At 47.3% G+C, this 10,772-nt stretch overlaps 1 protein-coding gene across 1 annotated transcript; it reads left to right on the forward strand.

Annotated features, from left to right (window-relative positions):
- The first annotated feature begins 1,147 nt into the window (after nt 1–1,147).
- On the forward strand, nt 1,148–8,958 carry LOC137301218 (complement C1q subcomponent subunit B-like). The gene is made up of 3 exons (XM_067970695.1): nt 1,148–1,260; nt 6,709–6,901; nt 7,621–8,958. Exons 2-3 carry the CDS (start codon nt 6,718–6,720, stop codon nt 8,175–8,177), a joined length of 741 nt encoding a protein of 246 aa, XP_067826796.1. The 5' UTR covers nt 1,148–1,260; nt 6,709–6,717; the 3' UTR covers nt 8,178–8,958.
- Nucleotides 8,959–10,772: the final 1,814 nt, after the last annotated feature.

The raw sequence follows: 10,772 nt of genomic DNA on the forward strand, positions 1-10,772 counted from the left end.
ATATTCGTGAGGAGGACTTTGCAGGGTCGACTCAGGATCGACTGTCGTGTCCGGTGCCTCGTGGTCCTTCCGGTTTTATTCATATTATGACTTTTTTAAGCAAGATTTTACAACTGAGTGGCTTGCTCGGCCATTTCAGAGGGCGATTAAGAATCAACCACATTGCTGTGGGGCTGGAGTCACATATTGGCCAGACTGGGTAAGGACAGCAGAGTTTCCATCCCCAAACGAAATTAGTGAACCAGATGGGTTTTTATGACAATCCAATAGTTTCATGACCACTATTACCGATACTAGTTTTTTTAATTCCAGATGTTATTTAATTAATTGAATTTAAATTCCCCAGCTGCCGAGGTGGGATTTGAACTCATAACTCCGGATTACTAGTCCAGTAACATAATCACTATGCTACCGTACCCGACATGAGAGCCTTGTGCTTTGTCTCTGGATCTGATTTTTTTACTCCCATGCTGTCGAGCAGTGTCTTGCCTGCACTCTGTTGCCTGACTGACCAGAACCTTTACCATGTGCCTTTCCTTTAAAATATAAAGTCGCACATTTCGAAAAAGTTTTAAAGCTTGAGCTCTCCCCCTGGCTGAGTTCGGTAGAGACAGTGTGTAACTCAGCCATACAAATTGGAAGGCTTCGGACCTGATCCCGTCTGTGCTCAGTGACCTGGACCAGGCAGAGGAACATCTGTCAGGAGTGGACACCTGGTGGGGACAGGATTGGGCTCGGCTGTGATTTTCCCCATGGTTGAATAGCCTACCAACACAATAATAATTGGTCTAACCTCACTCATGAAGATTTGTAACTTGGGTGAGCTACAGGAAGGTGCCCAGTAAGAGTTAGTTTTTCCAACAGAGGAGGGGATAAATGGGAGAGGAGGAAACACAACAAAACCAAATCACAGGGATCAGTCTTTGAGCGAATGTTTAAGGTAGTTGCAAATTCCGCATGTGTTTATATTACAGAATGAATTCAATGGCAAAGTGCACAAGAGAACATGACTCAATCAATTTCTTGTAAAGAGGGAAGTGAAACTTGGCATTGGTGCAAGTTGAACTCAGGATCAGGACAAACACTGGCGCTAGTCTGAGGGTTTTTATCACGTTGATGTCTGCCAGTTCCATTTGTCATGCATGTTGCACGGACCTCCCTTCTTTGGTGTTTTGGATTTTTTTTTGAAAGAATAAGTTAGAATTGTGTAATATTTCCTCCGGCTTCATTTGTTCACTAAACTTTCAGGCAGCGTTCAAGGTAAGCTGGAGCAAACCCTAATGTTTCAATATTTCAGTAAATATAGTTTTATACTAACACTGGTAAATTGAAATACTCGTCAGTGATTCGAGACCTGTGGACGTGTCTGGGAATCCAGGGTTAACTCTTTGGTTGGTGAGAGATTTGGAGACGATTATTTTTATTGATGTCATTAGTGAATTAAGAATTGTTCAGAATTTTTGTTTCTGCAATTTCTGATCTTTTGGTGTGTGCTTGTGGATTTAAATTCTTCTTGTAATAAAATATTTATAAAAATTTTACAACTTGAAACCTTTTGTAAAAATATGTATTCCTGACACAAAAAGAACTGTTCAATATTTTCTTACAGATAGTTTATAGCTTCACTTTATTTCTGAGGTTATTTTTATTCCCCTTGCTGCTGTCCTGGGCGGGGTGTGGGGGGGTAGTGGAGGAGGAGTGGAGGGGAGTGGGGGGGAGTGGAGGAGGAGTGGGGGGGAGTGAGGGGGAGTGGAGGAGGAGTGGGGGGGAGTGGAGGGGGAGTGGGGGGGAGTGGAGGAGGAGTGGGGGGGAGTGGAGGGGGAGTGGGGGGGAGTGGAGGAGGAGTGGGGGGGAGTGGAGGAGGAGTGGAGGGGGAGTGAGGGGGAGTGGAGGAGGAGTGGGGGAGGAGTGGGGGGAGTGGAGGAGGAGTGGGGGGGAGTGGAGGAGGAGTGGGGGGGAGTGGAGGAGGAGTGGAGGAGGAATGGGGGGGAGTGGAGGAGGAGTGGGGGAGGAGTGGGGGGGAGTGGAGGAGTGTGGGGGGGAGTGGAGGAGGAATGGAGGAGGAGTGTGGGGGGGGAGTGGAGGAGGAGTGGAGGAGGAGTGTGGGGGGGGAGTGGAGGAGGAGTGAGGAGGAGTGGGGGAGGAGTGGAGGAGGAGTGGAGGAGGAGTGGAGGAGGAGTGGTCTTGTGCTAGTCTGTGGTTCCACAGGCACAAATAGCTCTCTGATATATCAACCAAATTACCATTCTTCATGCATGGGTTGTGACAGGCTGTTTGACTGTGGACGGCTTCGGAGCATCGTCCTGGCCACACCCACGTTGGCATATTTGTACATTCCAGAATTGGCCAATAGATAGTGATTGGGAATTGTGGCTGATTTTCCCCTTTCTAGCCCGGGCACTGAGGCCCATTGAAATACCCCCACTGCCACTCTAGCCCGGGCACTGAGGCCCATTGAAATACCCCCACTGCCACTCTAGCCCGGGCACTGAGGCCCATTGAAATACCCCCACTACCACTCTAGCCTGGGCACTGAGGCCCATTGAAATACCCCCACTGCCACTCTAGCCCGGGCACTGAGGCCCATTGAAATACCCCCACTGCCACTCTAGCCCGGGCACTGAGGCCCATTGAAATACTCCCACTGCCACTCTAGCCCGGGAACTGAGGCCCATTGAAATACCCCCACTGCCACTCTAGCCCGGGCACTGAGGCCCATTGAAATACCCCCACTGCCACTCTAGCATCACAGGCATTAAACTCTGCAACATCCTAGCCTGCGTGTCTCAGTTTGTGCCCATTGCGTCACTGGGACAGATGTTTCTCTCCAACACTTGGGTATAAAGTATCACTGGGGTACAGCACATACAGGAGACCTTGTGCAGGGAGAACGACACACACTCAGTCGTGTGAACTATCACAGGTCTGCGGTCCTCCCCACCCAATTTCCCTCAATGAGCTAGGCTGAAGTGATGCTTTACACTCAAAGAGAGGAATCTACCCCTCCGCCATTGTACGAATTCCCATTCAAAGGAGAGCAGTGGGTTCCAAGCAACTCATGTTCATTGTTCTTTCTGTGTTTCTCTCGCCTGATACCAGAGTGAGCCTATGTTATGAGAATCCATGTTATAATCACTATTATATGGTGAGCTGATGACTCAGAGTGTTGGTGTGTTGGTGTGTTGGTGTGCAGTTCCATGAGTGTGACTGCATTTGCACTTGTGAACTCCTGGGTCCTGATTTTAACTCCTCCCACCAGTGGAAACCGGGCCGGGGGGCAGTTAAAACAACGTGATCCACTTATCCCCTCCAATCCCACCTCCTCCCCGCCAGGTCTCCATATTAACCTGCTTTTTTGAGCAGACGAGCGGGTCACCCGCAGGAAGGCAGTGGGGTCAGGTGATGGCATCAGGAATAGATCTGCAATTTCAACCAGAGGCTTGAGTGGTGGAGGGGGAGGGGGAAAGGGAGGGGAAGGGGGAGAGAGAGGGGGAGGGAGTGGGAGGGGAGGGGGAAGGGAGAGGGAGGAGGAAGGGGAGGAGCAGAAGGGGAGGGAGAGGGGGAGGGAGAGGGGGAGGGAGGGGGAGGGGAGAGAGAGGGGGAAGGGAGGGAAAGAGGGAGGGAGAAGGGGAGGAGGAGAGGGAGAGGGGAAGGGGTAGGGGGGAGGGGGCAGTGTCAGCTCCCCCATGAAGCAAAACCTGGAGCAGACCCTGGGCCAGAAGAGGTCCCGATGGTAAGTGTTAAACTTGTATTTCAGGTTTCCTTGTGGGGCAGGAGTGCCAAGATGTCAAGTCAGCATCCTGTTCATGAGACCTGTCTGGCCACCTGTCTGTAGAAGGGCCACTATTAGAATCACAGAAGTTTACAACATGGAAACAGGCCCTTCGGCCCAACATGTCCATGTCGCCCAGTTTATACCACTAAGCTAGTCCCAATTGCCTGCACTTGGCCCATATCCCTCTGTACCCATCTTACCCATGTAACTGTCCAAATGCTTTTTAAAAGACAAAATTGTACCCGCCTCTACTACTGCCTCTGGCATCTCGTTCCAGACACTCACCACCCTTTGAGTGAAAAAAATTGCCCCTCTGGACCCTTTTGTATCTCTCCCCTCGCACCTTAAATCTATGTCCCCTCGTTATAGACTCCCCTACCTTTGGGAAAATATTTTGACTATCGACCTTATCTATGCCCCTCATTATTTTATAGACTTCTATAAGATCACCCCGAAACCTCCTACTCTCCAGGGAAAAAAGTCCCAGTCTATCCAACCCAGTCTAAGTCAAACCATCAAGTCCCGGTAGCATCCTAGTAAATCTTTTCTGCACTCTTTCTAGTTTAATAATATCCTTTCTATAATAGGGTGACCAGAACTGTACACAGTATTCCAAGTGTGGCCTTACTAATGTCTTGTACAACTTCAACAAGACATCCCAACTCCTGTATTCAATGTTCTGACCAATGAAACCAAGCAAGCTGAATGCCTTCTTCACCACCCTATCCACCTGTGACTCCACTTTCAAGGAGCTATGAACCTGTACTCCTAGATCTCTTTGTTCTATAACTCTCCCCAACGCCCTACCATTAACGGAGTAGGTCCTGGCCCGATTCGATCGACCAAAATGCATCACCTCACTTTTATCTAAATTAAACTCCATCTGCCATTCATCGGCCCACTGGCCCAATTGATCAAGATCCCGTTGCAATCCTAGATAACCTTCTTCACTGTCCACAATGCCACCAATCTTGGTGTCATCTGCAAACTTACTAACCATGCCTCCTAAATTCTCATCCAAATCATTAATATAAATAACAAATAACAGTGGACCCAGCACCGATCCCTGAGGCACACTGCTGGTCACAGGCCTCCAATTTGAAAAACAACCCTCTACACCCACCCTCTGTCTTCTGTCGTCAAGCCAATGTTGTATCCAATTGGCTACCTCACCTTGGATCCCATGAGATTTAACCTTATGTAACAACCTACCATGCGGTACCTTGTCAAAGGCTTTGCTGAATTCCATGTAGACCACGTCTACTGCACAGCCCTCATCTATCTTCTTGGTTACCCCTTCAAAAAACTCAATCAAATTCGTGAGACATGATTTTCCTCTCACAAAACCATGCTGACTGTTCCTAATCAGTCCCTGCCTCTCCAAATGCCTGTAGATCCTGTCCCTCAGAATACCCTCTAACAACTTACCCACTACAGATGTCAGGCTCACCGCTCTGTAGTTCCCAGGCTTTTCCCTGCCGCCCTTCTTAAACAAAGGCACAACATTTGCTACCCTCCAATCTTCAGGCACCTCACCTGTAGCGGTGGATGATTCAAATATCTCTGCTAGGGGACCCGCAACTTTCTCCCTAACCTCCCATAACGTCCTGGGATACATTTCATCAGGTCCCGGAGATTTATCTACCTTGATGCGCGTTAAGACTTCCAGCACCTCCCTCTCTGTAATATGTACACTCCTCAAGACATCACTATTTATTTCCCCAAGTTCCCTAACATCCATGCCTTTCTCAACCGTAAATACCGATGCGAAATATTCATTTAGGATCTCACCCATCTCTTGTGGTTCCGCACATAGATGACCTTGTTGATCCTTCAGAGGCCCTACTTTCTCCCTAGTTACTCTTTTGCCCTTTATGTATTTGTAGAAGCTCTTTGGATTCACCTTTGCCTTATCTGCCAAAGCAATCTCATGTCCCCTTTTTGCCCTCCTGATTTCTCTCTTAACTCTACTCCGGCAATCTCTATACTCTTCAAGGGATCCACTTGATCCCAGCTGCCTATGCATGTCATATGCCTCCTTCTTCTTTCTGACTAGGGCCTCAATCTCTCGAGTCATCCAAATTTCCCTACTTCTACCAGCCTTGCCCTTTAGTTTATAAGGAATGTGCTTACCCTGAACCCTGGTTAACACATTTTTGAAGGACTCCCACTTATTGGCCACTGGAAAGCAATCTGCACTCCCACGGCCATGGATAGTATAGATCAGGGAGTGTTGCAGATCCTGCCACTGAGTCCGCATCACAAATTGCACACCGCTAATATCCGCCAACAGTGGAACTGTTACCACAAGGAAATTACTGAGGGACGGCCCCTTGTGCAAAGGAGTAGGCAGGCCTTACAGGACAAAGCAAAAATACACATGGTAAGGCACAAGCATGGCACTCAAATCACTGCTTGAGAATGTGAATGTTTGTTCTCCGGATTGAGCTGCTTTGTATGATTGGTTGAATCTCTGTGGTACTGGTGAAACCATTGAGATGGCAATGGCCCATGGATCTTCTACATCTTCTCCCATTCTACCCACAAAAAGTTTGAAAACATTTTTTTTTCATGAGGGTGGTGTCCCATTAAATACGAATGGTTTTGTTACAATCATTTCCATGTGCTAATCTCATTTCTCTCGGGATTTACAGTTAGTCACTGTAACTGTTTGGAGCTTGATCAAATTATCCCCAAGGTGTATCTTAATGTCTATATCCAGAGAGAATCCAAGATTCAAGAAAGATTGAAACTCCCTTCAGTAATGAATTAGTTACAGCACTAGTTCAAATTCTCCATAGACATCTCCATTATGACATGTTCAGAAATAATGTATTTTTCCATTAGTATATACTGGAAAAAATAAATAGCTGATAGTTTGTTTCAAATACTGAACAGGATGCTCTACTTACAGATATATTCTTATTTTACAGTGGTCTGACATGGCAAAGTCACATCAAATGAACCATGTGGGACTGGTACTACTCTTGTTAGTGGTGGTGTCATCAGCTCAAGATACCTGTCAGGCCTCAGATGGCATTCATGGGTCACCTGGACTCCCCGGGAGGGCTGGAGCACCTGGTAAAAATGGCAGGGATGGATCACCTGGAGAGAAAGGAAAGCCAGGTAATTTACAGACGGCCAGATTTTCAGACCTATTGTCAAAATGATGATACTGGAGAATTTAAAACATCCTTACTGGGGCAGCTCATCAGGAATATGTGATCCGTGAGCATTGTCTGAAGTTTATGGCTATAAAGATGTCTCAATTAAGAGTTAATGGGATGTGATATACTGGCCCCGGTGGGCCTACAGTGGTGGTAATGGCCACTGACTGCTGTCCAAAACTGCAGCCAGATGGTTCCCACCCTGAGATCTCCATGGGCTTAGCTTCGATTTCTCAGCTTGCCGCTTGTTCCTCTCAATCCTTCCTAATGGGCACCTGCCCAGCACACCTTCAGAATGTGAGCTGGAAAGTGCCAGTCGGGCCCTCCTGCTTCATCTGCAGAGCTGCCACCCGTTTGAAATGTTCCGAGCACGAGGACCATGCCTCCAACCCCCGGGGATTCCCCGGCAAAGAAGGGGAGACCAAGCAACACAAGTCTTTCCCTCTTTTCCTCTTAACTGTGCTCAGGAACTAATCGCTTCCCAGGTGCAAAGAAGAAGCACAACGGCCCCATTAGAGTAAACCTTGAGCCCAGGCCCAACCTGACTTGGTTTGGCTCCGCAGTCTCAACATTTAGAAATAAAACTTTCAAGTGTCAAAACTTGGTAAAACATGAATCAGAAGTACGATTCCAATCAATTAATTCAGTCACTAACTGTAAGACTTGTGCTGTTGACAGGTCCCCCTGGATCAGCTGGTGTGGCGGGTATTAAAGGACAGAAGGGTGAGCAAGGCTTCGAGGGATCAACTGGAAAAGTGGGACCTGATGGTGTAAGAGGAGAAAAAGGAGAGAAGGGCTCAGCGGGGGAAAAGGGTGAAAAAGGAGAGGTTGGAGATCACACAAGTACCCTGAAATCGGCCTTTTCCATGGCCAGAAGCACAAATATCAGCCCTAGAAAAACCTATCCAATAAGATTTGAAAAATTGATAACCAATGACCAAAAGAGTTATGCACCTAGATCAGGAAAATTCCAGTGCACTATACCAGGCTTGTATTACTTCACATATCATGCAACTTCCAAGGGCAACCTTTGTGTCAACATCATGCAGAATACAGAAAAGAAGGTTGGTTTCTGTGATCAGGTGTACAATACGTTCCAGGTCAGTTCAGGAGGAGTCGTCCTTAAACTGAACCAAGCTGATGAAGTCTGGCTTCAAACAACAGAGTCCAATTCGATGCTGGGAGTGGATGGAGCTGACAGCATCTTCAATGGATTCCTCTTATTCCCAGATTAAGACGACAACTGGGAGATGACATGGCATCACAGCTGAATGCTATGTGTTTGATCAAAGTTGTATCTATAGTAGAAGTGTTAAGAAATTTATATTGAAAAACCAAGGCCTTGAAATGACACCATATGATACGAGCATACACTTAACACAAGAGTCTGAAATCCCTCTCTGCTGTATTTTAATGAGGGTGTTAACCCATTTAAAATAAAATGGTTAATCTCTCACATAACGGCAGAGAGGGATTTCAGACAAATGTTTTACCATTTGAACAACTACTGTCTCCTATCCAATTGGATCGTTTCAAGGCCTCCGCAATTAATCAGACATTAACAATTCTGCTTTATTTGATCATTTATGTAGCTGCCAATTTTAAGATTTAAAAAAAAAATAACGTATAATGGGTTATGTGTTGCCTTTCCACTCCTGGTCAGAAGACTGTGTCCTGTGCATGGTCAAATTTCACATGTTTGCTCTCACTGGCAGTGCAAAGTCAGATTATGAAATCAGTCTCACATTCAGTTGCAGATCTGCATTTGCCTTTGGTCCTCACTGTAATTATAGAATATGAACATTGAGAGATGTGCCTTTACTTCTGTAAGTGTGAAATGCTTCAATTTCAGTATGTAAATTAGAATCGTTGCCTTAGCAATCAGTATCTGACAATGTACCAACAAAACCAACCAGTTTGAAGCAGTCTGACCCGTAAAGAGAGCCTGAAATTGGTTCTGTGAGCAAAAGCTTCTGTATATATGTTTTTAAAACTTAAATAAAACGAATCATTTTATTCAGTCTTGGACTATAAAGAATGCAAAACAAGTTCAAATTAAAGATGGAGAGGCACTGGGTTCATGTGGGACAGCCTAGATAATGGGTGAAAACTGACCTACAGACTGAAAAACTGACACCTCAATGATTGATCTTGACTTTTAAGCTTATAACACATGAATACAAGCTGTTATTGGGGCTGTGTACTTAAGCTATGGGTATACACAACAGTCCTTCACCCTTTAATTGTATTGGAGAAAAATAAAAACATGAGCCATGAAATTCTGGGGTTTTGGGGGGATATATGTGGAGATACGGTGGGAGAAGAGGGACAGGAATTTGAGCTGGAACCTGTTTCTGCCAGGTTTATGCCTCTTTCTGTCCCCTTTGATAAATAGCGATGGAGGGGAAGATCTTTCTTCTGCCCACCCTACCCCACCCCCACTCGCGTGTGATGTCACTAATGGGGGCAGGACTGGGGGATGCTGGGATTCCCGGGAAATCCCACAAGTTCCACTTGTTATACGGCCAGCAGTAAATTCGCCCGCATGAAGCAGGTATACTTGGCATCCAGAAATTTGGACCTCTCATATTCAGATCAAACCCTGAATGATGGGGACACAACATTGGTGATGCTTTAATGGGGGATAATGTTCCAGGAGTGTTATCCCTGGAAAACAGTGAGTTTTTACAATACAAAAGATGCATTCTGGTTAATTTTACACTTCACAATTAATAGATTTTTAATTTTAAAAAGGAAACAAAATGATATTTAGATTTTCCAACACAGCAAACAGACCATCCCATCCCCAATAGTTACCTCAATAGATACTCCCCCACGTTCAGCCCCCTTCCCATGTTCACAGACATACTGCACGACAATCCAACTCCCCACCCTCTCACACACACACTGTACCCCATCCAACTCCCCACCCTCTCACACACACACTGTACCCCATCCAACTCCCCACCCTCTCACACACACACTGTACCCCATCCAACTCCCCACCCTCTCACACACACACTGTACCCCATCCAACTCCCCACCCTCTCACACACACTGTACCCCATCCAACTCCCCACCCTCACACACACACTGTACCCCATCCAACTCCCCACCCTCTCACACACACACTGTACCCCATCCAACTCCCCACCCTCTCACACACACTGTACCCCATCCAACTCCCCACCCTCTCTCACACACTGTACCCCATCCAACTCCCCACCCTCTCACACACACTGTACCCCATCCAACTCCCCACCCTCTCACACACACTGTACCCCATCCAACTCCCCACCCTCTCACACACACACTGTACCCCATCCAACTCCCCACCCTCACACACACACACTGTACCCCATCCAACTCCCCACCCTCTCACACACACACTGTACCCCATCCAACTCCCCACCCTCACACACACACTGTACCCCATCCAACTCCCCACCCTCTCACACACACTGTACCCCATCCAACTCCCCACCCTCTCACACACACTGTACCCCATCCAACTCCCCACCCTCTCACACACACACTGTACCCCATCCAACTCCCCACCCTCACACACACACACTGTACCCCATCCAACTCCCCACCCTCACACACACACACTGTACCCCATCCAACTCCCCACCCTCTCACACACACTGTACCCCATCCAACTCCCCACCCTCTCACACACACTGTACCCCATCCAACTCCCCACCCTCACACACACACTGTACCCCATCCAACTCCCCACCCTCTCACACACACACTGTACCCCATCCAACTCCCCACCCTCTCTCACACACTGTACCCCATCCAACTCCCCACCCTCTCACACAGAC

Source organism: Heptranchias perlo, chromosome 32, assembly GCF_035084215.1.
Source record: "Heptranchias perlo isolate sHepPer1 chromosome 32, sHepPer1.hap1, whole genome shotgun sequence".
NCBI lineage: Eukaryota > Metazoa > Chordata > Chondrichthyes > Hexanchiformes > Hexanchidae > Heptranchias > Heptranchias perlo.